Raw genomic sequence first — 27,941 nt, 5'->3', positions numbered from 1 at the left:
TCTTTAAAGCAACTTTATGTATAACACATAGAACATAAGTACAATGACAAACTCAATGTCGTACAATTCAAGTAAGATTTTCAGGCAAAAACAGAATCACACCTCTTAAGAAAGGATGTTTTCAATTTACACATTGGGCACATTTAACCATCAATGGCTTATATGAAGTCATAGCAAAATAGTTATTGTTGAAAAGAGAAAACAAAAAAATAAACAAACAGGATTGAAATGTTGAAATAACATAATAACATAACAACCCTCAGATGGTTAAGAAGGCTGTTCCACAAGTACATTTACTCATTTTGAGGTACTTGTACTTTACTTGCTATTTCCATTTCATGCTTATTTCTTCTGCCACTACTTTTCTGTGCGAAATATTGCACTTTTCACTCCGCTGCATTTATTTAATGGCTATAGCTACTTGTTACTTTTCAGATTAAGATTTTCCATACAAAACGTATGTGTACAAAAGTTTAGAAAATATGATGCATTGGCAGTTATTGGGGTCCAAGCTCCATGTTGACCAACTACAATATTACAGTACTGCTTACATGTTACTGCATTAAAAATAATGATATAGTAATATAATAACTGACAAAGACATTTCGCAATGAGTACTTTCACTTTTGATATTTAATTGAATTCAATTTATGTATTCATAAGAACAACACACATTATTTAACATTTCTGCTATTGTGCCAGTAGCCAGCTGGTTAACTTCCAGCTGCAGTCCTTTGGTGAAATGTTCTAATTTTTGGCATATTTTGTTGATAATACTTCTGCTACTTTTACTTAAATAAATTATCAGAATACTTAACCTGTAATATGACACTAATCCACCCGAGGAACACATTAACCTCTGTAATTTTGGTTCAGGATCATGTATACTCATTCCAACTTTCTGGTTGTAAAATTTAAAGAATTACCTTTCAAATGAGACCAGGGTAATGAACAGTAACATTTTTATTTTAGGTACATTATTTTCGGGCTTGTGTACAAATTTAGGGTTGCCTGCTAAGAGTTTAATCCAACACTGATTATTAGTTTGTTGTATTTTTGCACATTTTAAATGAGCTTGCTTTACTTTCTCTTAAAGAAATGAAGACAAAACATATTATATTACATTAGTCTATTTAGAACTATTTCATTTAGCAGAATCTGTTCATCTTGTTTCTTTCTGTGTAACTCACTGTAATTTAACTTAGAAACAGTTTTTCTTAAAGTCTCCCTCCACTCAAAAGTATGTTTTTCTTCTTGTTCCTACAGTTGGATGTTTGAGCTTTACAGTGCGGAGTGATGTATATGCAGAGTTTGAAACCAGAGGGCTGTTTTCACATTCATCTGCTGAAAGTGGAAAGTTTCTCTGAGCTCGCTGTCAATCCAATTTTAAGGGGCGGGCCTGGGAGCAGGATTTGTGACATCACAACTAGTTTAGAGCCAATCCTGGTCCAATATTCAATTTACATTCTCACACACTGAGAATGGATTTTACAGTGAAGTAGGAGACATCTTGTGTATAGTAGTTAAACATTTATCAATGAACAACATTGGTACAGTCATAGCTTCTGTAATTCTAAATGAAGTAGAGGGAGTAGATGTCATTTAAAGGATTTTAATTAGATAATTAAACTTTTCTTGTGGGAAAAACCATATCAGACACAAATTATTATTCAAGGTAGAGCATTTTCTATACATCTTAAACATGTCTGGAGGAGTATCTTTAAGAATACTTCTCTGAAAATGGATACAAATAAAAAAAGACTTATAATGAGCAGCTAATCTTCAGTTTCTATTTTTACTGGGCTGAAAGGAGCGGAGCATGTGACGTCACCCTGCTTGTGGGAGGTGGTGAGTGATTGGCCACTCCTCTCTGAACGTGAACGTCTCACTGACTGAATCTAGGAGAAAACTACGGCAGGAAGAGACACAGTCTTTCCGCTCTTCCTCACACTATTTTGACAAACTCTTCCCTTTAAAATGGCGTACCACAGTCCGTACAGAGCTCCTCCGCACATTAACGCCCCTCCGGACCAGGGCTTTCTGTGGAATATCTTTCAGAGGTGAGTGGGGAGAAAGGCGGGTTGCTTCGCCCCTGTCTGCCCGGCCTGCCTCTTACTCCGCTCCGCATTGACAACCAAAGCTGTCGTTGTGGTAGCGCGGAGAGGAAGGAGAGTGAGGCAGGGTGGTACCGCTGACACAAAATGTTTCATTGACAGCTCGTTTTTCTGTCTTTACTCTGTTGTCTTTTATAACTATTTGAGCTGAGAACAGAGCTCCGTTATTTGTATCTCTCAGTTGTTAGTGGAGCTTCCTGGAAATATAAAATAAACAGCCTGGAGTAATTACACGTCACTCATTTGATGACATTGCATTACATTACCTCAGTAGTATCACAGAGCTGTATTTCTATTGGTGGTCAATTGTCCTTACAGACAATCAGCTGGCTCAATCTGTGAACTGTCTTCTACAGCAGTGAGAGTTTCCAAACTGGGGTCCAAGGACCTCCAGGAGTCCTTGAAAGCTTTTTTGTAACCCCTTCAGCAAAAGAGAGACAGCTCAATTAAAAATGTGTCATTTAAAAACAGAGATATGAGAGAAAATATCATGCATGACTTTTTTTTTTTTCACTGCCGCTTGTCTGTTCCTGCACCAAGTGAGCGGAGAAAAATCCTCTCAAGATTGGGTCCCCTAAAGAAAAAAAAAAAAAGAATCTGACAATTGTGAGTCTATATGACGCAGTGTGTAACTATTTATGGGAGGCTGACATGAATTCATTGCAAATCTGTGCTTCACTGCGATAACATAATCTGTCATGGGTTGTGTTATTTGTCCCCATCTTGGTGTAATAGAATCAGAGGCGGCTTTCAGCTTCTGATAGTCATCAATTACACCATACTCTGAGCCAGAAGTGTGTCAGGCAGCGAAGAAGGTCATAGTAGCAGGCAGAGAGGAAAATAGTTGATATGTTCACTGGTAATAATAACCTATAGAGTTATGTAATACTGCAGAGGATTTTTTCCTGCTGCTTTCTCACAACATTGAGATGCTGCAGGCATTGCAAGGCTTGAAACACTGTTAACGAATTATTTATGGGAGGCGCAAAACCCCTCAGAAAGCAGGATGGATCTACACATTCTGTCTCATATATATATATATGTCTGTGGCTGTTCTCTCGCTCTCGTTCACACTCTCATGATCTTTCATTCACTGTCAAGCAGATGGTACCAACTCATGACTATCACATCTGTGTACACATATGGAGTCATCGCAACTGACTCACTCATGACAAAATCACTGGACTTACAAATACAAGCAATATGACTGTCATGAACACACACAGTCATCTCTCACATGGGCATTATGCCGCCTCATCTGCTGCCTCTCTGGTGAATATCTGGCAGAGAGGTGCTGGAATTCCCTTCCGTCGGTCATGTGATCAGAGTCAGTAGAGCACTGTTGATGCGGGAGGAAGGTTTCTCAATCTCTGTGTCACGCACGCACACACACCTACCGATCCATGACTCACCGCGCCGGTGTAGCACTTATTTTTAAAATCCATTCAGCTTAAGTCACACTCTTTTTCTTTTTTTTTGTCTGTGGAATCATGACTCTGTCTTTTTTTCCGAGTGAATGTGTCACGTCTGTAGAGGAAAAAGAGCCATTCATTCTTCAGGTGTTTTGCATGATGAATGGTGAAGTTAGACTGCAGTCGTGATGTATAGTTGGCCTCCTAAATAGGGGTTATTTTTAAAATATATTCATGCACATGACTTGACAATGGATGAATCATAACGAAGACATTCTCTCCTTTTTGCCTGCTTTCTAATGAATGATGCTAGTATGACAAAAATGTTTGCACCCAGCCCTTCAAGACTCAACAGTGCAGATTTGTTGCTATGGAAGCACAACAACAAGTTCACCCATTGTCTGCTACTCCTGGGTGAATACTGAACATTTTGGAGAGACAACAAATTCGCAGATGTTTAGTATTAAATTAGAACTTGTAGAAAGGAGATTTAGTTCATTTAGATTAAACGAGCAGCAGTTTACATGCAGTTGAAATGATCACTGAAACATGACCGGAAACAGACCAATGGTGCAATGGACAATTTAAAAAAAAAACAGATCAAGAAATTGAAAAATAGAAAAAGCAGCAATGGAACATCAGGATCTCCTTGGAGGGTTTTGTGAATTTAATTTGGAAGTTTCTCTTTTCCGCTGTGGGAGCCACCATGACATCGCCTTACTTGTTGGACGGTTTATGTGGAAAGTCGGGCGGGCTTTGTTCCGCAAGTCATATTCCAACCTGATTGCTTAATAGGAAACAGTGAAACATGGGAAAATCTGAGCAGAATACTCAACTAAACCATAGTGTTTTATGTCGTCCTGCTGTTTTACTTACAGGTTCTGTATTTGACAGAGTGAAGATGGAACGGCCAGATGGTTAACTGTCTGTGCCGCGGGCAAGAGGAGGTTTTAATGATGCTTTCACTTTTTCAGCTCGCTTTATGTAGTAAAGAAGTCTGGCGAGGTAACTTCACCTGAGGGTTAGTGAGTGAGAGTGTGAGCTAGAGGAAAAAGGGGAGGCTGGAGAAAAGGGGAGAGCTTATACTGTACACACACATTTCTTTGAGTTAATCTATCAGTGTTTGGTAAAGGTTGGGTACCCCCACTGCCTGCACCAACCCGCCCACTCCTCACCTTCGCTGTGACAAAGCTCTCCTTTATGGAGACACACTGAAAGCTGCTTTTCTCCCCAAAGGAGACCAATCACGTTTCCTTATGTTTGTTTTTATGCCTCAGCACCGGCGACAGCCTTGGTTCGAGGCATTATTTTTTTGCGTTGTCTGTCTGTCCGTCCCATTCTTGTGAACGTGATATCTCAGCAACGCCTGGAGGGAATTTCATTACATCTGGCTCAAATGTCCACTTGGACTCAAGGATGAACTGATTCGAATTTGGTGGTCAAAGGTCACTGACCTCAAAAAAACACGTTTTTGGCCATAACTCAAGAATTCATACGCTAAGTTTCACACAAATATTTAATAGGATAAAGTGATGAAGTGATGACATTTTATATCCAGAAGGTCAACGGTCGACTTCGTTGTGACATCATAATGTTCTGCAAAAACTTTTCTGGCCATTATTTAACACTATAAGTCAGGAACAGAAGGAGAGATTGTGACCATATTTCACATTTGGTCGGATACTAAATCTGTGACACTAATCTTGGGTGCCCACCTTGAAACTGTGGTGATTTTATTAAATTATTTCAAAGTCTTCACTACAAATATTAGGCCTATATGAGTCTGGGCAGACATGGATGTAAATTGAAACTTGACTGGTTGGCGGAGGCACACAACTGTGAGGCGGTATTTCTAGTTCTTTATTTAGCTGGGGGAAGGTAAAGTGAGGAGTGTACACAGACGTATAGCTGAGCCAATCTCCATGTAGGAGCCACGAAGGCTGCAGACACGGATGATGTGGCCGCACACAAAGTGTCACAGCAAGGAGCGGAAAACCCAGCCCACAAAGTCAGCACTGCTGTGTTTTTTTTTTTCCTTTGGGGGGTTCCCCCATCTCCTCCCCTCCCTCTTCTTCTCTGGAATTGAGAGTGTGTTTGTTGAGTGAGCTCTACGTCGACAGGTCGGGCCAGGCAGGTTGCTAAGGAATAGCTGAGTCATTGGATGTTTGACTAAGCCAGATTTCATCACTGTGAGGACCGTTACTTGTGTCACCGACCAGTATGTTCATGTTTTATGTTTCTGCATCTCAGAGAAAGACTCTTGGCTGAGTTAGATCTGAGTTTTATCGTATATCTATATTTTTTCATTACCTAAAACTGCTAGATGTTGGTCAGGAGATGACAACATGTTCAGGATTTAAGTCCTAGAAGTTGTAAAAGATTATAAAACACCTCACATCACTAATCCACACTGGTGTATTGGCATTTATTTAGCCTCCTAGTAAAGTGGGTGTTTATAGATCCATTTGAGAAGATAAAGCCAACATCAAGCTAATGGCTCCGTATTTCAGCATAATAATTTGACAGCTCATTCAAACCTTCCTATGATCTAATGTACCCGTAGATACTAAAGTGCTGCTTTCCCAACATCTTTGATGTCTGGCTGTGAGCCAACACCTCCCGAGGATAGGTGTGCACTTTCCTCCACTTCTTCCTTTTAAGACTGACAAAGAGTTAGAAATAAACTCGCTTAAAGAAGGAGCTCCCAAACCATTTACACATCAGTAACCCTGATAGTAACCTGATGCACCAGATGGTTCGTTACACAGACTCATCTGAGAAGTCGTCCTTGGAAACTGTTTGGAAAAAGGGCAGACGCTTTCAAAAAATACTTGGCAGGTGATTGGATGAGCCATCTGTCTATCACCGTTTTACCTTACGAGGCAGCTGGATTTGGCAAGATCACGAGATTATGCAAGAATCCTCGTAGGACGCTGATTGGTCTGAACCACTGGTGGTTCTTGAAGCCTGACAAGATGGATTCTCGCATGATTTTGTGATCTGGATCAAATCCAGCTGCCCTGCAAGATGTAACCCCTATAGGGCTGCAGCTAATAATCATTGTCATTATTGATCAATCTGCTGCTTGTTTTCTCAATTAATACATTAATAATGTGGTTTATAAATTGACAGAAAATAATTAAAAACGACTATTATAATTTTCCAAAGCCCAAGCTGTCATTTTTAAATGCTTGTTTTGTCTGACAAACAGTCCAAAACCCAAAGACATGTAGTTTACTATCATAGAAAACAAAGAACTGTAGCAGATCTTACCACTTTTGAAGCAAATGAACATAATTTTTGGCATTTTTGCTTTGCCTTAATCAACTATCAAAATTGTTGCTGATGTGTGTTCTGTCAATCAACTAAATGATTATTCGACCCACGAGGTGAAAGATACTGTTAAGATAGTCCAGTTGATTTTTATCATCATTGGAAGCTCCTTTATTTCTGTCTTTGTTATGAAAGAGAAACAGACATGATGACATGTAACAGAAGGTCCTTGACCAGAAGCGAACATGGAACTTTGCAGTTATGTTCTACGTGTCTTAACCACTACACCACCGGACACCCGCAGCTTTTTTATGTCACAAGTCCTTTAAAAAAAAAAAACACTTACCTAAAATATTAGGCTGTTTTTTAGTTTTAGTTTCACTTATCACCTGTCAAAGATGCTCAATCTGATACTATGCATAACACTGGAAAATACCTGTGTGGTTGCCAACATTCAGTTTCACTTTGATGTCTTAGAATTCACATACACACACACACACACAAACACACACCTACCTACACACATAACCAGCTTGTCTGGCTGGTCTCGGGGGAACTCCGAGCTTACAAACTGCCTTGTGTGTCCCGATCATAGCACTCCATTCATTCTCAGAGGACTGTTGAAATACTAACACGTGCTCAGGGGGATAAAGTTTCAGCTGGCGAGTGCTGATGCCTGCCGCTATTGTGTGTTGGGGTTTGTGCGTGTGTGAAATGGTTAATGCAGGCGGTTTCTAATCTGTGTTTTCCTCCCTAGGGTCGACAAGGACCGGAGTGGGGTGATATCAGACACAGAGCTTCAGCAGGCCTTATCCAATGGTGCGTATCTGTATCTGACTGTTTCCTCGTGTTCTGCCACTCCCTTTTTTTTCTATCTTTCTCATGCGCTCATGCCCTCCTCTGTATCCATCTCTCAGTCTCCTTTCTTTCTCTGCCTTTTACCATCTTTAATACTCCCTCACTGCCTCCTCTTTTTTTTTTTGATTTCTCAGTCTCCTCGCTACACACCATTGCTCTCTACCACCCTTTCATTTAAGCAACTGCCAAGCCTAAAGAGAAAATGAACTGGGATTTTATTTTTTTCCCGAGTAGCAGATGGAGTGAATGAAAATGAATGGAGTTTTATTTTTTGTCGCAGTACAACAGAAAAGCAGGTGAAAAGTTTATCAGCGTAGCTTCAAAGAAGTCATCCTCAATATGGCTCAGTATCCCTGAGATGACAGCCAGCTCAGCACTACGGTGCAGTACGGCTGGTGGTTGAAACTGTGGGTGTGGACTTTAAAGGGTGTCGACTTTTGGAAGGTCCCAACATGACGAGCAAAGTGATGAAGTGTTTTTTTCCGTCATAACAGTTGCCCTTAGTGGAGAAATTAAAACCCTAATCAGAGTTCCAGCAAGCGGCATCATGGAAGTAGTTTTGTTTCATTAACGGAACTGATTGTTGACTAAACTTGTTCCCTGAACAGCCATTGTCCAGTCCTAGCCTTAGCAACTGTTACTGGGCAAAGCAGGCCTGTCAAGCTTTGGATTTCTCTGGATGTTGAAGCAGTGTGAATGGAGCATTAAAAAATAGTTTTCTTTTTCTTCTTCAAGAACAAAAGTGTAAGAAATGGGTTAAACAGGGTGTACATGAGCTGCTAACATTAGTATGTCCAGCTAACTAGCTCCTATCTACAGCAGTAATCCAGCATAATTTATCTGCACACTACATTAGTTTATGGGGATAAAGATTATGTAAAAAAAAAAAACCCAAAAACGTTCACAACTAGCACATCCACTGTTGCCTGATATCAGACAGAATTGTCAATTCGTTCCACTCAATTTCCATCTTCAGTCAGAATTAGTCAACTCGGTGGAGTGGGTGGATTCAAAGGTCTGGACTCAAGCAACATCCACTGTGTAGCGTCATGGTGGGAGCTGGTCATGAATGCTACTGAATCAGAGTGTAGGCTAATGTCAGCAGCTCTGTTGCTCTTTTTATGGATTTGTGGAAGTTTACACTCCATAAACTCGCTAAACACATTGGTTAGTCCTCGTCCTAACAGCCTTTCTTCTTGTAACATTAAAAGTGAAACATGTTGTTTTAAAATAGGAACAGGAAAGCATAAATCTTATCTCTGTTTTGCTTGTCCGAGTATGTAAGCTACGCCACGTGTGTCAGAACGAAATGATAATATCAGGACTTTTGTATGGTTCAGTAATTGGTCAGAATGCTGACTTTTTTGTTTTGGACATGCAGCTTTAGCCTTTAGTTTTTAGCCTTAGTCTTTTAGCCCAGTATGTATGTAGCCATCAGGTGCTACAGAGCTTTTAGCCATGTTTGTCATTTCAGCTGACAAAATCATCTACTTCTGTATGAAATCAAGAATTCATTGGTTCAAAAATTACCACAAATTTTGAATGATAAATCTACCCCAGCAACAGTAACTAAGGGGGTGGATTTTAGTGAACGGTCAATTAAAAAATCTTGCAATCTAGCAAGGAGTGTTTTCTGTGCTGCTGAATCAGAGTTCATCTGAGAAAGATTGAAGAGTGAAACAAAAAATCAGCAGGAAAAGGACCCAGGGATAAAACCTGAGGATTACAGCTTCTGGTGATGGAAGTGCTATCTCTCTTGGTCCCCTGTAGCTCAGGAGGAGGAGGAGGATTCAAACAGGATTAAGGGTTTGGTTCCCACTGGGGCTTTCTCAAAAAAAAAAAAAGTATACTTGAGATTCTGAAAGGCAGTTTGAAGAGAGGTGTTGAATAAATGATGCAGGTCATCGTCTTTGCTCAAATCCTGGCAAGTGAAGTCAATACACTTGGTTGGACTGAGATGAGCTGCCAGAGTCTAACAGACTGGTAAAATATCTGTTTTCATGGCCGCACATAACACTGCACCAGCTCCTTGACCTTGCTCTCAATGAGATAGCAGCGCTGAAATACAGTAATGATTAATGAGTTTCCTCAGAAACTGTAGTACAGGTTGATGTTTGTCTTTTCATTAAAATATAATGTGTTCCCCATCAGGTTTATGGCTGAATTGCTCTTGGAAACCCGGGCTGACTTTTTTTTTTGAACAGATTACACCCATCAGGGCACTTCAGAGAGGAAAAAAAGAAGTGTGGAAGCCACCAGCAGCAGCAGCAGCAGCAGCAGTGAAAGAAGCTGTTATCAGGCAGCGCAGTGGCTCAGGCTCAGCATACTGATTAGTGTGTGAGTGTGTGTTTGTGCATGCATGCATGCATGAGCATGTGTGCGATTTTGTCTGCTTTTATGCCAAGGGTCAGTAGGTAGCCTTTTTTGTTTTTACAGCCTTGGCGTGTTTGTGTGCGCTTACGTGTATCAGTATTGTGTATAGGTGCACCTCGCTGTTCATGTGCGTGCAGTGTACGCCTGTGAACAGCAGGTTTCCCAGTTCAGTCTCCGCCAGTTCATTAGCTTCACTGTTATATGAAACAGAGCCAGTGAAGCTGAAAACATACTGCACTCCATCCTGTCCTGCAGTCCACTCGCTAAAGCCACCAACCCTGCCCCTGTCTGTCTGTCGTCGCTTCATGCTGCTTTTATTTACATCAGTTTCACACCATCAAACAAGCTTTGTCTACCTTTCACTGTCGTCTCTCCAGACCTCCTTTTTTTTATCATCTACCTCTTCGTTTCTCCTCTCCTCTCCTCTTTTACTCCTTGTCCCTCAGTGGAGCAGAGTGCAGAGACTACTAGAGGCTGAGGAGTAGGAGGAGGAGGAGGAGGAGGAGGCTTTGCTGTTGCTGTTTACTCCTCTATCCTGCATGTGCTGTTTCTGCACCACATTTTCTCTTTTATTCTTATCTCTCCTCTCAGTGTGCTACCTTCAATCCCTCACTCTTTGCGTCTCTGATATCTGTCAGCCTTCCTTTCTCTCTCCTGCTTCTGTCCTACTTTGCAGAGATGTCCATTATAAAAAGTCCTCTCATCTTTTGCTGAATTTTTACTTTTTTTTTTCCAAAGTGAAAAAACCCGCCAACATGGTGGGTGGGATATTTTCAATTTCTGACCCAGTTTCTCTTTTATCAAGTATGTTGATGTTTGTTGTTATAGTAAGATGATGTCACTTTTTCTATTTTTTCCATGACTTTTTAAGATGGACTTCCTCTCCTCCTCTCTTCTCTCCTCTCCTCCTCTCCTCTCTCCTCTCCTCTCCTCTCTCCTCTCCTCTCCTCTCCTCTCCTCTCCTCTCCTCTCCTCTCCTCTCCTCTCCTCTCCTCTCCTCTCCTCCTCTCCTCTCCTCTCCTCTCCTCTCCTCTCCTCTCCTCTCCTATTTAATCTCTCCACATTCCTCAGGAGGATATGGCACAGGCTCAGTGCCTGCCGTGCCCTCTGTGTGTTTGTCCTCTCTCACTCTAACTTTTTCTCTTTGTCTCTCACCCCTTCTCCCTTACTTAGTCCCACTTTTCCTACTCTCTCTTTCTCTCTGTTTATCCTCCCTCTTCTCTTCTCTTCTCTCTCTCCACCTCTCTCTATCAGTCCTGGGCGTGACAGTGTATCATCCTTGATGAGACACTGATTGGCTCTCTGCCTCTGAAGTGTATGTGCATGTCTGTGTCGTGCGTATGCCTTCAAGCTGCGCCATTTGCTATAAATATGAATTTTTTCTGGCCTCACTTCGCTCAGCAGTGAGTAGACATCACACCAACAAGCCGTCCTGCTCCTCCACTCCCCTGCGCGCACAGATTTATACTCCTACTTGAGTTATTTATTTAAGTGTGTAGGAGCAGTAATAGCGACTAAAATTGCTGACATGATTGAGAGGGCGCACACTTGCTGTGCAGATTGCAGAATTGGCTGAATGGCAGGACTCAAGGAGCTCATTCAACAACCCTTACCTTTACACTTCTGTATTTGTACCGTTTTGTTAAATCGGTTATACTGGAATCATGTTAGATTGGCAGTGAGTATTGATTTTAGTTTGCCAGTGTGGAGTTTTTCAGTATCTCCTCCCTGTTATCAATCTGCAATTTCAGTCAGAAGCTTTATGCATTTGATGTGTTAGCAAAAAAGCTATTTTTAGCCAATGGTCTGAGGCACCAGTTCTGTTTATGAGTGACCGGATTCCTGGAGTGTAGCCTGCTGGTCTGTGTCACACACATCACTATTGTCCAGCATAAACCACAAAACCAACAGAATGACAAATGAGAATGATCCTTCGTCTAATCTATTGGTTTGGTGACTGATTTTAATGTTTTATGACACATGTGAATGGTTTTGGCTAAACCCTGGTGTTTCCAGATATTGTGTATGTGCTACACAATCTCAGCGGACACAGAAATAAAAAGCAGAAGCTGAAAGTCAAAAGAAAATCCAACGTATGATGAAGGTGATGACGGTGACTAGGGTTATTTTAAGAATGATGGTAGTCATTTATTTTCACCACCTGGTGGTCTTTTTCAGTTGGACAGGATGTAGCTTGTGTTTGTTTTGGTTAAAATCTTTGAAACTACTTTGTGCAGTGTACAGCAGAGTTGTGTGTGAAAGTTTGTGTCCGTATGTGCTTTCATATGTCAAATGTGTACGTACAAGTGTTTCACTGAGCTCCAGCACAGCCGTTATGTGTATGTGTGTGTATGTGTGTGTACACTGTGGTCAGTTTGGCCTGTTTTTCCAGCAGCCTGCCTCTCTCCTCCTCCTCCTCCTCTTCCTCATCCTCCCCCCTTCTCTCTCTCTCTCTCTCTCTCTCCACCTCACCACTGGCAGTTGAGCTCACCAGTGAGAGAGCCCAGTGTGCGTACTGGACAGAGGGTGCATTGTCCCGGTCGGCCAACAGGCAAACACACAGATGCACACAAGCATCTTAACCATACTGACCACCTCACACTGGGCAGCCGCAGTCTGTCTGGCATACTTTGGTGACCTCACAGCTAGCTACGGGTGTGAAAAGTGTGTGTGTGTGTTAGCAGAAGAATCAGTGTGGCTAGAAAGGTCACAGCTTGTTCTTTGCTCTGTCTTTAGTCATTTTTCTGGTGCCTCTAATGCTTGACCAACATTTATTCAGATGCTTCTAAAGGATTTTTGATGTGTGTTCTCTTCATCTTGAAGATTTAACTTCACTTTGTTCTTCTTAAGTTCCTTAAGTTTGATGATCTTAGAGATAATAGTCAGCGTTACATTTAATTTTTTAGACATTTGTTATTTGATTTCTTACATCAGATCTCAGCTCATATACAGTAACTTGTCTCATATAAGATTTTTTCAACCGTTAAATTAAATGTGTGCTGGCAGTTAGATTAATTTACTTCAAAAAAATCTGGCTCAACGTGCCACCAAATGGATTAAATGAACAGAAGTTGTTAATTTTGTATGCTTGTCTGTATAAGAACTGACACGTCATCAGAGGGGAAAAAACGCTAAGTATAAAAGCACCACCATCACCAAATTACAATTCATCCAGAGGGAGACATGAATGTCTAAACCAAAGATATTTCTGTAACGACCAAAAGTGGTGGACCAACCAACAGACCGGCATTGTCATCCTTAGTCACGTTGCTAGTGTATTGCAGCGTTGGTGGAAGGATTTACGCCAAAAAGCATTTACAGACCGACTTTTAATGCACACTGGTGATCAGATTTGGTGTAAAGTCTCATTGTGAAAACATGTAACACTACAGTTAGTGAAACACTTTCCAGAGCCACTGTATAGTTATCAATGAAGAAAAGAGTTTTGTTTTACTCAATAAACTTGTAGGAGACATGAGGTTTGACTCATTGACTCCACTGCAGTGAATAAACGTAGCAGTTACTCTGACTTGCTTCCACAAAATTGGTCTCACGTCAATACTTTTATGATACTTTATGTTTGTTGCTTTAGATCAGCACTCCAATAGATAGTGTAGAAATATGGATTCTGGCTCAAACCCCAGCTCCAGTAAGAGCCTCAGGCCTGATCCCAGAACAGCTCCACCCTCAGTCCCAGACAGCCTCTCACATCAATAAACCAAAGCAAGGAAGGGGGAGGAAATGTCTGGTGTCTGAAGCCAAATCTTGTTTTGTACGTCTCTTGTGTCCCAAAATCTTTGTCCAACTCACCAAACTTCTAAACTAATTTCTGCTGCTTTTACAGTCAATTGAACACCTGATATGGATTTTTTCCAAGCGAAATCTAAGTGAAAATAAATAGGCGAGAAAACAGAATCTCCCAAGTTCACTTGAGCTCACAGCCTTTTTTTTTTATTTAGATGAGATTTATTTCAAAACACCTTATCTAAGCTCTTATGGCTCTTGCTGCAAACTTGCTTACTGCTGGCATTGCTAAACTGCGGAGGGAAATCAAAAATAAGCAGTCAGGAACAGCAGTGTGAAACAGGCTCAACGCTACGCCGACTAGATGGTAAAATTCTGCAGATGCTCCTTTAGGGTCTGCAGATAGAGAAAGGAGGAATCTTAGGTCAGCAAAAGTAGGCTAGCTAGTTCAAGTCACTGCAACAAAAACTTCACTGCAAATGTTATTTTTCTCCTCATCTCGTGTCTCCGCTTTTTTTTTTTCTTTTTTTTAAGCATTTTCTCATCTGGCGATCTCTCATTCACTCTTTATTTCTGGCTTTGAACTGTCGGCCTCTGTAATAAATTGAGTTGGTGAGTCAGCAAGGATTTAGATGCCCTGATAAATCTCAGTGTCTCGAGAGGTGACTGTGTGAAGAAGGCTATAAAGTCTAAACACCCTGCTTACCTAAAGGCCCTATCAGTCTTTTCTGACCATATAAATGGCAGGTTTATTCACATATAATTGAATAGTTTGAAATATAGATGAAAAGTAAACATTTTGTGTGTATCTTAACACTAACATGGACTGTATGGCCAATACAGTGCACTCATATGTTGTCCACTTCCTACTTAATGTAATTTATGTCATTTGGTGAATGCTTTTATCCTCCACTCTTGTCAGTGCGTTATTAGTGTGGGTGGCTCCTTCGGGAACGGAACCTGACCCCTGTCCTTCATTTTCTACACTGCTCATTTCTACTCACTAACATAATATTATCCAATACAACAGAGGAAATGATATACAACTAAAATATTACAGCAGACAGTAACCAGAAGATGGATGATGGATCGTCCCTAATTTTGGCAGGCTTGCACTGGCTGTCTTATTGTTTTAAGATGTCAATCACTAAATGTCTTCTGATGAGACATAGCCGAAGACCAAAAGAATGATCTCTCTTCATCACATCAACAGTAAATGTCTCATTACTTCAAGATTATCAGAGCATCAGAGTAGAGGTGGGGCCACCATGCCTGAAACAAATACCATCTCCATTATGATTAATCACCTTTATGAAACAAACATAAACCTTATAAAGGAAAAAGAGCAAAGGTGCTTTTCCACTCAGCAAATGCCACAAATGTAATAGCTACTGACGAAATCAGTGAACTAATTAGCAACTATTCTTGTAACTAAATTTATCACAATGTGATGCATCAAGATCTGGGTGGCTCACCACCTCAGCTACATCATTTTGTGATGGAAACCCTGTCATAGTCTGTGCCAAACACTACGGTGCCGTCTCTTTGTCCCAGAAGCCAACATGGCAAAAATCCAGGTCATTCAGATAATATTAATATTTTTGCTATCACTATATTTAGATTAACACAGCCATCATATGTTATCCCAAGATAACAAAGTGATTAATCAATGAGTAAATTATAGTATAGCTCAAGATAACAAGATTATAATTTGTTATCTTAAGATAATAAGTCTTAAGAAAATAAATACAGGCACCACAAAATGTATTTATCTTGAGAAAATGTTATGATAAAGCTAAGAAAACAGTTTATTTTCTCACATAATGACACATTTAAGCTGCGAGCTCAAGACAATGGTTCAAAAAAAACATTACATTACATTAACCACAGCTACTGTCGGCTTCTGTCCTTGGCTTCACAAATCTCTACTGAAAACTTACTAAGCTTACATTCTGTCATGATTGTCACCTGTGGAGCTTTATGACCTACGCAGGTCCTTCTGTCTTTAACTGCTATATAAATAAAGCTATCATAAATATGTTCTATCCTTTCAACAAATAGCCCACCAGTCTCAGTAGGCTGGTTGTTATTTATTTAACTGGTATTCTTCTGTCTCTCAGGCACATGGACTCCTTTCAACCCAGTGACAGTCCGGTCTATAATATGTAAGTAACTGCTGACGGTGACGTGCCCGGCTCATTTTTACACAGCTGACCTTTGTCCTCTAGTCTGTGCAAGTTGTTTATTTGCATCCTCACCATGACAACCGGATAAATTCATTCAGTTTTGAGCAATTTAAGGGCAGAGACAGACTTATCTTTGGCATCGCTGACTGCTGGTCTAGTGGAAACCTGCAGCCATCAATAAAAGGAGGAGAAGGAGAGAGTGTCTGCGAGGAAATGGGAAAGCTTGTCACAAAAGGCAGCTGCTGATTGCCTCAGACTTTAATATTGATCTGTTTACACTCTTAAGATGATTGCCATATGCAGTTGAGGCTAAAAACTTTAAACTCAGCAGTATAGTTGAAGATTAGGTTGGCTGCTTTTTAAATATACTACTGTAAGTCAGGCTGTATCTCAACACACACTTGATTTGAATTTATCTCCCTTTTAGAATCTGAAATAATGTGGTAATTTATTTTTTTTTACTTATCTTCTAACTTCTAAATCATTTAAAGCCCCTGGTACATTTCAGCCACAGCTTCCATATTAAACAAAAATATGTTAAAAATGTCTTTCTCAGGGTCTCATATGTACTTTGTTCCTGTGTTTGTTGTGTGAATTGCAGAGTAAATCCCTGTAATTCCATCGCCTCCCCTTCCCACTGTACCATACGCAGTAAATCCATTGTTTAATAGTCCCCCAGCCGAAAGCATATCCTGTGATAACACTCCCTTTGTCAGGAGGTAATTGGATTGAACCGCATGGGGGTGAGGAGCGGAGTATTGGTTGTGGGGATCAAGCGGTTTTCTTTCTGTGTTATAACACAGTCTTATGGACAGGAGTTAGTGAAGTGTGAGCAATCTCTTTCTGACCCACGCTCCTCACTCCACTGTTCTCCGACAACCCTTTAAAACTACACCATACTGGCTTTCGTGTCACGGGATTAGTCCCAACTTCAATTTCCAGGCTTGTGTGTATGTGTAGCAAACAGTGAATACAATATGAGCAGTAAGACTTTATCCCCGACCCCCTCCCTCTCTCCTTTTAGCCATGTTCGACAGGGAAAACAAAGGCGGGGTGAACTTCAACGAGTTCGCTGGCGTGTGGAAGTACATCACAGACTGGCAGAACATCTTCAGGACCTACGACAGGGACAACTCCGGCTTCATCGATAAGAATGAGCTCAAACAGGCGCTTACTGGATTCGGTGAGCAGCAAAGTATGCTTTGATATATGAATTTGTATGTGGTGGAGGGCTCCGTTGGCAGTCTCTGGGACTGTCCTTTCCCTGAGTCAAAAGGTCAGATTTAGTCTTTTCAGTAACTCTGTGTGTGTTTGGATCGACTCATGTAGTACATAATGTAAGAAAGTTTCAGTCTCACCGTCATCCATCTAAAATGAAATCAAATCTAAAATCCTCATTCAGTGCACAGTAGCAGTAATGGTTCAGACAGAGCTAACATTATTCCACAGCAAACTACATTTTAGTGAATTTGATTTTTTTTCATTTTTATGGTAATGAACCAGAATTTACAGATGAAGAATTGCAACATATTGATGCTGATAGAGGATTAGAGAGCAAACACGTACAGTACATTCAGAAAGTATTCAGACCCCTTCACTTTTTTCACACTTTGTTATGTTTCAGCTTTATGCTAAAATGCAAATTTATTAAAAAGGAAAAACTGAAATATATTGACATAAATATTCAGACCCTTTACTATGACACTTGAAATTTAGCCCAGGTGCCTCCCATTGCTCTTGATCATCTTTGAGATGTTTCTAATCATTGTTTGGAGTCAACCTGTGGAAAATATAATTGATTTGATGTGAGTCATGGCATGATCCTTGCTTTGGGCAGCTTATTTGATTTGATTTGATTTGATTGACATCATTTGGAAAGGCTCACAGCTGACGATGCATATCAGAGCAAAAACAAAGTCATGAGGTCAAAGGAACTGCCTGCAGAGCTCAGAGACAGGATTGTGTCAAGGCACAGATCCGGAAAAGGCTACAAAAAATTGTGTTGCATGAAGGTTCCCAAGAGCACAGTGGCCTCCATAATTCTTAAAATGGAAGAAGTTTGGAACAAGCGGGACTCTTCCTAGAGCTGGCCACCCAGCCAAACAGAGCAATCGAGGGAGAAAGGGCCTTGGCAAGAGAGGTGACCAAGAACCCGGTTGTCACTCTGGCTGAGCTCCAGAGATCCTGTGTGGAGATGAGAGAAACTTCCAGAAGGACAACCATCACTGCAACACTCCACCCGTCTGGGCTTTATGGCAGAGTGGCCAGACAGAAGCCTCTCCTCAGTGAATGACACAGAAAAGTCTGCTTGGAGTTTGTAAAAAAGCACCTAAAGGACTCTCAGACCGTGAGAAACAAGATTTTCTGGTCTGATGAAACCAAAATTGAACAGTTTGGCCTCATTCCTAAACATCATGTCTGGAGGAAACCAGGCAACGCTCCTCACCTGCACAATACCATCCCAACAGTGAAGCATGGTGGTGGCAGCATCATGCTGTGGGGGTGTTTTTCAGCAGCAGGGACTGTTCAGGGTTGAGGGAAAGCTGAACAGAGCAAAATACAGAGATATCCTTGATGAAAACCTGGTCCACAGCGCTCAGGACCTCAGACTAGGCTGAAGGTTCACCTTCCAACAGGACAATGAAACTAAGCACACAGCCAAGACAATGCAGGATTGGCTTAGGGACAACTCTGTGAATGTCCTCGAGCAGCCTAGCCACAGCCCTGACTTGAACCCAATCAAATCTCTGGAGAGACCTGAAAATAGCTGTCCACTTACAGTCCCCATCCAACCTGACAGAGCTTGAGAGGATCTGTAGAGAAGAATGGCAGAAAATCCCCAAATCCAGGTTTGCAAAGCTTGTCGCATAGTACCCAATAAGACTCGAGGCTGTAATTGCTTCCAAAGGTGTTTCAACTAAGTGCTGAGTAAAGGGTCTGAATACTTATATTAATCAATATTTCAGTTTTTCCTTTTTAATAAAATTTGCAAAAAATTCTAAAATCCTCTTTTTGCTTTGTCATTGTGGGGTATTGAGTGTGGACTTATGAGGGAATAAAATGAATTTAAATGATTTCAGCATAAGGCTGCAACATAACAAAATGTGAAAAAATTGAAGGCGTCTGAATACTTTCTGAATGTAGTGCATTAGCAATATATCACAATATGTTACAGTTTTAGAATAACCTCTTGGATTCACTATGACAGACTGCTGTTGCAGTATATTAACTTTGGGTGAACCGTGGTTGCCTTTTTTATACTGAATGAGGTTTGTGGATTTGTCCTCCGCTAATTAGAGCAACTGTGAAAGCTGCAGATTTGTGTGCACTAAAATATAACAGAATAGAAGGAATTTAAATCGCCTTATGTGCTACATCAGTGGAAAGTTTAAAAAAACACTGTTCAGTCTGTGTTTGACCTCAATGCTTTCTACATTTCTTTACAAATCAATTAAAAAAATCACCATTCAGTTACATTGCAATACATGACCAGACCTCTTTGTACTTGAGACTTTTTGGCCCAGCACTGTGAGGAGCCTCAGCTACTCAGAACAGGGGCTTTGAACTGTAATGAGGTCATGTTTGATTTCTCAAGGGTGTGTAGGGGTCCATAAACAAGAAGTTTGAGTCTATGTCCAGTATGTAGTTGACGTCCTTTTTGCTGTCGTGTGCAGGCTATCGTCTATCAGATCAGTTCTACTGTACGCTGATAGAGAAGTTCGACCGCCAGAGGAAGCAACAGGTGGCCTTTGATGACTTCATCCAGTGCTGTATTGTACTACAGGTAACAGACAAACTGTATACAATATGATTTATTCTATTTCTTTCCCCCCCAGATGTATACGCGTACTGTAAAGGAGTAGAGGATGTCCTTTGCTCACATCACAACAAGGCTACTTTTATATTCATAAGATTCACAGAGCAGTTTTTAATTATACACATATGAAAAATACATCACAGCCTTCCCTTTTAGATTATTAATATTCTAGCGAAGCTCCACTTCAGGCTGTTTGTTCCTTTTCACTAATTTCACACATGCAATTATAGTGGAAGCAGCCATGTGTAACTGCAGCTCTTTCCTAATAGCTAGAGCAGCTCTTCGGGTACAGTATGACAGTCATGTAACAGTGTTTGAAGTGCTTGAAGTGCCTTGGCAGTTTTTATTTATGACATAATATTAAAATAAATGCTGTATATCCATACCATTACACTGCAATATATGGATATCTCTGTTACTGGAGTATTTTCTTGAAACACTGCATATTTAAATTTCTGCATCCGGAGACTTTGGAGCAATGAGAAATTAGTTTATGCAACGATGATTCCTAAATTAAAGTGCAATTAACTATTATTGCTCCTCCTATCCACAGAGGTTGACTGATGTCTTCAGGCGATATGATACAGACCAGGATGGCTGGATCCAGGTTTCATATGAACAGTATCTATCCATGGTCTTCAATATAGTATAACGCACGCGGATCATCACAGAAGAGCACAACTGGACACAACCGTGCCAAAGCTAGAGGCACCTCCCGGATGTCTGCCACAGTGGACACTACAAGATTTTTTTAAACCTCATTTTTAGCCCCAGTCGGGCTGTCTCACACAAATTTATATAATTAATACAATGAAATGAGACGAACCTTTAAGTTTTTACTGAAGACAGCATTTGTTTTGAGGTGAAACTGTAATGCTTGATGTATTTAAAAAAAATCTTGTAGTGTTTTGTTCGACGACCGATCTGAACTATGTCTGTGTTGGTGACTCTGGGTTATTATGGACACATCTGTCTTTCTGTCTGTCAGTCTGTCTGTTATTGTCGATAAACTTTTTAATGTCTTAACTTTAATTGATACAATTAAAAAAAAAAAAAAAGAACTCTGTTGAGAGTAAAATGATGCATTGTAAATATGATTTAAGATGCATTGCATGCTTTTCAGGGAAATTTAGCCCCATGTTGAAGCATGCTCTACCTTTCTCTTGTCTTTTTCCTCAGCTCTATTTTGCTCAAAGCCATGTTTACAGATACTGTGAAAGCAGGTGATGTTCTGCTTTGAGATTCACTGACATGCCAGCTTACATGCCATATTTGTATAAACTTATTTTTAACAGCAAATCTTCAAACGTTAGAACATATAATTTTTGGTAGAGGGTAAGCATAACGCCTTTAGTATGGCTTATTTTTTTGTGCATGATGCCTTAAAATGTGTAAAAAAGACACAAAAGAGAAATCTTTTATTAAAAAAAAAGAAAATCATGTGGAGTTTTGCTTTCTTTATTTTCACTTGCAGGTCCACAAAGCTAAGTTACATTGCAGGGGGAGACAGTTGACTATCAACTTGGCTCAATGTCGCCCTCTGCTGTATGTTTGTGGTTTTTACCACTGCAATGCACCAATATGTGTGCAGAAGCTTGTGCATTGTTTCTGTTTCAGCACGGGAGTGTAAATGTGTTGCTCCTTCATATCAGAGCTGCGTTAGTTAGCTTACTTCATGAAGAGTACATGTTAAAAAATGCTAGTTTTGTGTTGAGACACATTTGAATATCTTTTTTTAATGCCACAGTTCGCACTTTGTCGACTGTTTTGTAAGTTAGAAAGCTTCTGGGTTTTTCAAGACTGAGTGTTAACAATGGCTCTGAAACTTTTTCGGACGTGCAGACATATATCAGCCGCCTTTTCTCCGAGTCAAATCTTCGGACTGTCAGTAAAAGCGAGTTTGGTGGCAGTAAAGTCCTTCAGCACAGCAACGGGAGGTGAAGACACAGGAAAAGGTTTGTGTGGGAAGATGCACTAACATGTTAATGACTGTAGGAGGCAGCAGAGGCTGCAGTGTCAGCACAGACATTTTACACCTGCACCTGTGGCCTCCTGTTATCATCAGTCTTAATGAATACCAGGACTACAGATAGGTCTTCAAAGCAAGATAACATCAATAACATCATTCTGAATTAACACGGAGCACAAAAAGAGGTAAAGTTCATTAAAAAATCCAATAAACTTCCCTTTCCTGACCTGACCAATTTTCATAGTCGAGTTTCAGTCATTGTGCAGTTGATAAACCCTTTTCACAGCCAGGTCATTACAGAACACAGGTGTAATTAACGTTAAATGAAGGCTCAGCTCCATTAAATATCCCAGTAAACCCTGCCAATGAGCCTGCTTTCACAATACAAACGGCCTTGAAACTGGTAAACCTACAAGGAATGCAGATATTAGTGTTAATTATGATTAATGTGATTAATCCCACTTGTTGTTTCCCTGCTATGACCTGTTATGTGCTGTTGACAAAGGCCTATTGTCGCTCTCCTATGGTGGTGACTAACAAATATCTTAATTTTTGATCAATTTAGTCAATTAAATGTCAGAACATAGTGAGTTAACTAAGGTAGCATCTAAAAATCGCTTGTTTAATTTAACCAACACCCCAAAATCATAGAAAAGCAGAAAAACTAAAATCAGCTTTTTTGGGGGTGCTAGATAAATGACAGGTAATTACAAAATGATACATTTTCTTGTAAGACAGTAACACAACCAATTATGTGATCCTTTAAGCAAAGATTTATTCTCTGTTGCTTTAAAATCAGAGCTGAAGTCATAAAATGTGACTGTGAAATAAAATGGAAACAAATGTTACATGCAGGTATAGTTAAAACGTGGTTCCACTCCCTTGCACACTCAGCACTGTGTGATTATTTGTTTGAGGTGTAGCAGAGTAGAAAGGACTCCTGGGACAAATTGCCTTTTTTCTCCATCCTGCCCTCCCTCACTTGACTGGGTTTTGTTTAGCAGTCTCTCCTTCAGAATAGCCTGTGTGAATGAGGTTAATGCGTCCAGTAGCTTTGTTTTCCTTGCTCCTCTCTCTCGGGCGCAGTTGCCTCTGGCTGCGGCTGACAGTTGGATTCCCCATGATGACCTTAAACAATGTCAGGTCAACTGCCTGCTACAACCTCAAGCCACAACCACTGGCACACTCAGACACACTCATAAACACACACTGAGACACAGAGAGAGCCAGGGCCTCACCTCATCTCTTCCATTGTCTCATTTCGTGTCACTTTCTGTTATCAAGTCTATCCACACCAGACGATTTACGTTCCATCTCCGTCCCTCCTACTGTGAAGTTTGTCTCTGGGTCAGCTTCTTTCTAAATGTTGTGGTCCCTGTCAGTTTCTGTCTGCGCATCCTTCACATTCTCTGTCATTAGCTGCAGGACAGACTGTGGTCTCAGAACGAAGGGGGTCCGTGGTTACCGTGGCGATAAACCGCCCCGAGGTGCGTAATGCGGTGAACCAGGAGACGGCGAGGCGTCTGCTGGAGGAGCTGGAGGCCTTTGACAGTGACCCAGACTTGAACGTGGCTGTCCTGCATGGGAAAGGTAAGAGAATTACAAGGAGTGGAGTGATCCTTTGCTCCATGGAGGGTGATGGGGATTGAATGGGTTGCTCATGGGCACTTCATTCAGATAATTCTTTGATAAAGGGTTTGAACCGGAGTACTGTAGTGTGGGATTGTAGGACTCTAGCCCCGGGCCAACCATCTATCTTAAACATCAGTCTTTTTCCTTTAAGTTCCGTGGTTTCTCCCGGAACTTAAACATATTTTCACATTTCAGGATTCCCGCTGGTAATAGGACTTTTTTGGATAATCATAACATTATGAGAGATATAACCCTGATAGGGAAAATCAGAGAATTGGTCAAAGTGTCTTGGAAAGTTTGAGGAATTTTACATAATTTTAGAAAATATATCAGAATGTATTTTACATAATAATCCAGCAGAACATATGTAGAGGACACCAGACTGTTTAGCTCTTTACTATTCATTTTGACAGTCATGGGATTGTCAAGGAATTTCTGAGCTAGTTTTATACCCTCCCCATTTTATCTTTAATCCTTTATGACTTGACCCCACTTCTCTCCATCATCCTCTTCCTCTACACCTTTTTTTCCCCCGCTTGTGCTCCTTTGAGTCCTTAGATCTCACCGAAATGCAGAGGTGACCAGACTAGTGCACACCCAGAAAAAACATGCACACCTGTGAGGCGGCCTGCACTGTGTCAGCTGCCCAAAGCCAGGATCATGCCATTGCTCTTAATACCTCTAAAAATAATCATCACACACACTGAATGAACTCCTTCCCTCAGTGGAAATAATGTCTTCAACCTGGATCAACCTTTCTGCTGTATAAAGTGCACCGTGGCCTCAAGAGACACAAGTATACACTTTGTTTTAATGCTACGGTACTTTGCAGCTTGGAACCTCTCCAGATGACTGCTGGTGAGTGCCGCTGATCTCAGCTGTGAACTGAAAACACTGCGTGTTAGAGAGCAGGCCCTAATTAGCTCCCGTTAAATGGGTTAGCAATGAGCAGCACAGTATGTCGTTCCAGCAAAAGTGGCTCTTCTGCGATTCCCACAATGTCTGTAATGTGATTTTAATCATCCCGATGCACATTCCTTTCAGCGGGTTGCCCTGTATTGCTGCTCCGCTATAACCTTCGGTTGGTGATTAGCAGTCTGTCGGTGTTATGAGATGACAAGCAGGGAGGTTTCAGGTTGGATGTAGTGTTTTCCAAAACATAAGGAATCCATTTTGTTCAAATTAGCGCCAACACGATCGCTCTCTCGGCTCTCATTTTTCAGTGTCGAGGTGTTTTTTTTTTTAACTTGTAAAATTAAGAATAATTGCTTTCTGCAGGTTTTGAATATGCTGCTGCATATTTGGAGTGTTTGGGATTCAGATGTCTGTGGGCGTTTGTGGTCGGGTACAATCTAGATGTCAAGCCAGCTGTGTCACTACAGTTCAGCTGAACTGAGATGAATCCACTTTGAATGTCTGTTAGACGTTTCTTAAACCATAAAAACACATTTTATTGTCCTTATGCCTCATTATATGCAGTTCATCTTGATTTGGAAAACACAAACAAACCCTTTCAAGTCCTAGAACCAAGTCTGTGTTTGTAACATTGTCAAGTTACAAAGAGTAAGGGTCATTTCAGCTATATATATTTTATATATATATATATATATATATATGTTGTCTGTTAAGTTTGTTTTAAAGTCCGTCTGAGATTTCTGCTTCCACCAAAAAAATTAAAATTTAAAGAATTAAATAAAAAAATTCAGCAACAGCATCTCTCTCCAGAAACAACGTCCCAATCGCTTTGGGTAATCCACACACGTACTGTGATGTTGGGTGATGTAGACTGGGTGACAGTCAGTGATCCAGTTCATCCTAAAGTTGTTGGATGGGGTTGAGGTCAAGACTTTCTGCAGGTCATTCACATTCTTCCACACAAAACTGGGAAAATATGTCTTTATGGACCTGGCTTTGTGCACGGGGATATTGTCCTTTTTAAACAGTAAAGGGCCAAACACACACTGCTCCCACAAAATTGGAAGTCCACTATCGTCTAAATTATCATTGTACAATGTAACATTAAAGGATAGATTCACATTTTGTCAAATGTGTCTGTTTCAATAGTCAGATGTCCATTCAACATTCAAAACAGGTTTTGTTTGCTGTAATCATTCCTCCTGTTCTTACTGGCTATTAAGAAAGACAGACGAAATCCACAGTCCTTGTTCTGTTTTTAAAAAAAAAAAGTACTCAAAAGTGTATCTGAAGCTGATATGATGCTTCAGCAGTCTGATTTAGTCAGATTAAGTGGGTATCTGCCAGAGTTTTTTTGGTATAAAATGATTTGCTTTGCGTTTTCACAGAGAGAGTTTTATTTCTGAGCTGCAGTGAAGTGAAAAAAAACATTCTTGGGTATTAGTTATAACGAGTTTAACACCCTAAATTGCTAGTTTGCTTCACCAGACTGTGTGGGTGTGGTTTAATGAGATTTGATGAATGGGCCTAAGCAACAACCCACTTTTGTCACATTTTGATTTCAACATTGCTAAATACTGATTGAAAATGAAAAACAGACCTAAACCTGTCAACATAGAAATTAAGTACTTTCTTATGAAGAAATAGTTACATAGTCCCTACTAGAAATATGTGTTTATATGTGTGTTAATTTGGGAGAATCTGAACCAACAGGTTTGGTCTGCCATTCATGGCGTCATCCCTGACATAACTACTTTGCTTTTATGTTTGTAACTCCTGGAAAGAGTTCATGTCTAACTCCTCATCAGTCAGATTATAAGTAAATTGAATCTCTTTCAATTCCTCCTCTCAGTTTACAAAACGCTTAAGAGTCTAAATAAGGTTTTAGGTCTCCTCCATGAAGCTCTCCATAGCTTCTGCTCTTTTCTTCTTAGCAGGAGCTCCGTCACATCACTGCTCCCATAAACAGCATGACACACTGTTTTTCTATAATTGCCCTGCGCTGACCCATAGCTGTAATCAAAGCTCCCAGTCGATGGGTGTTACTGGCACATGTGTTCGTTATAATCATTTGCATTACTGTAACATTACGGAGAGAGGAGGATTTTATGAGTCCCTGCCTGAGCCTGTGACATAGTGTTTGTAGGCCTCTTGGGCAATGTTGTAATCACCACATGAATCCAGTGGAAGAGGCTGTGGTTTGAGTATGTTAGTCTTCCATTAATGAGAATATTGTGTATGTGCACATGTGTGTGAGAGCACATGATGATCTGTGCCTATGCATTAGATTTAGGCTCTTCAGGGAAGAGACGCTTTTGTGTGCCAGCCAGCCCAAAGCAAGCTGCTATCCAAATTGCAGCCCTCGGACTCCAGCTCAACTTGTTGTTTTTTTCATCCTCATCATTTTCCCTTCCTCTCTGACTTTCCAGCTGCCATACTTTGTAATTTTGTGGTCTCTTCCAGGAGGGAATTTCTGCGCTGGTTATGATCTGAAAGAGCTGGCCAATCACACAGCCTCCCTCAAATTGGAGCAAGATGTCACCAAGGGTCCCGGACCGATGGTGAGCGCTGTTTGGGCTGTGTGTGTGTGTGTGTGTGTCTGTGTGCGCTAGTGAGGGTTATATCTATATTTCCTCATGATTTTAGGGAAGGCTAAAGGTTTCCATTAAATATAAACACAGAATATGTGGTCAGTAGTGATTGTGCATATTTTAAGGGTTTTGGAAGACAGGTAATGGTAGAGGTTTTGGTTTAGGGAGTGACGTTGCATCAGTGGAATGCCTTCATAACTATAGATGTGTGTATGTGTGTATGTGTGGTGCGAGCGCAGAAAGCCATAGCTTTTTGACACATTGCTATCACTTGGCGCAAAGTAAGGATCATGACATAAATGATGTACTGTAAGCTATAAAGACTGCAGCCTCCATACAGTCTGTTTGGATTGCATGTTAAGTCTTTGGAATTGAGTGGACCTCCTGTGCAGAAAATTATAGCATTGCATCTCTCACAGGATACACAGTGTTTCATTTGTTCAGCGACAGCCAGAACTTGAATCACTTGTTACTCTTTTGTTTGACAGTTTGAGAAATGAATCAGGAAATAAAATCTGGAAGGTTTTTAGTAGACAAACTTCATGGAAACCATTGAGGCAGAAGGCATGAAATGAATAGTGAAAACTTACATTCACATAGCATGCTTGAAATATACGGTGGGTATAGTCTGTAAATGGTTAAAAATATATATATACTCTATGTTTTCTCCAGGAAGCAGTGTTGCTGCCTTGTTTACAATCTGTATTTCTTCCATGTTGACTTTACTCCGCTCAAACCGTCTGGCTTTGCATGTACTGTGGTGTGTGTTTGTTTTCATGTACTAATCCTGTTATTTCCTCCAGGGTCCGTCCCGTTTGGAGCTGTCCAAACCACTGATAGCAGCAGTCAGTGGCTTTGCTGTGGCTGGAGGGCTGGAACTGGCCTTGCTGGCAGATCTGAGAGTGGTGGAGGAGAGCGCCGTCATGGGGGTGTTCTGTCGCAGGTTTGGTATGTTTAACACCTCATAGTACCTATAGAGTAGTAAGTTCTACCACTACTGCTACATTTACTGTCATCAGTACTCCTGTTATTCCTATGCTATGCTGTATTATACTAG

The 27,941-nt window shown here is 40.7% G+C and overlaps 2 protein-coding genes across 5 annotated transcripts in view; both read left to right on the top strand.

Annotated features, from left to right (window-relative positions):
- Positions 1-1,863: 1,863 nt before the first annotated feature.
- On the top strand, positions 1,864-21,165 carry pdcd6 (programmed cell death 6). Its single transcript, XM_044340158.1, has 6 exons — positions 1,864-2,060; positions 7,557-7,618; positions 15,895-15,939; positions 16,985-17,143; positions 19,635-19,744; positions 20,331-21,165. Exons 1-6 carry the CDS (start codon positions 1,978-1,980, stop codon positions 20,427-20,429), a joined length of 558 nt encoding a protein of 185 aa, XP_044196093.1. The 5' UTR covers positions 1,864-1,977; the 3' UTR covers positions 20,430-21,165.
- Positions 21,166-21,363: 198 nt separating this feature from the next.
- zgc:101569 (uncharacterized protein LOC449822 homolog) overlaps positions 21,364-27,941 on the top strand; it is a 50,024-nt gene continuing 43,446 nt past the window's right edge. For 3 of the 4 annotated variants that reach the window (XM_044340231.1, XM_044340229.1, XM_044340230.1), the window contains exons 1-4: positions 21,366-21,732; positions 23,166-23,336; positions 26,757-26,854; positions 27,688-27,832. In XM_044340231.1, coding sequence (XP_044196166.1) covers positions 21,591-21,732; positions 23,166-23,336; positions 26,757-26,854; positions 27,688-27,832 — 556 coding nt within the window. In that variant the 5' untranslated portion in view covers positions 21,366-21,590. Of the gene's footprint in view, positions 21,733-23,165; positions 23,337-26,756; positions 26,855-27,687; positions 27,833-27,941 lie in introns of all 4 variants that reach the window. The other variant, XM_044340232.1, reaches the window with a different exon arrangement.

This window comes from Thunnus albacares, chromosome 21 (assembly GCF_914725855.1).
Source record: "Thunnus albacares chromosome 21, fThuAlb1.1, whole genome shotgun sequence".
Lineage (NCBI taxonomy): Eukaryota > Metazoa > Chordata > Actinopteri > Scombriformes > Scombridae > Thunnus > Thunnus albacares.
The sequence above is the reverse complement of the archived record's forward strand: the minus strand, read 5'-3'. Positions and strand labels throughout refer to the sequence as shown.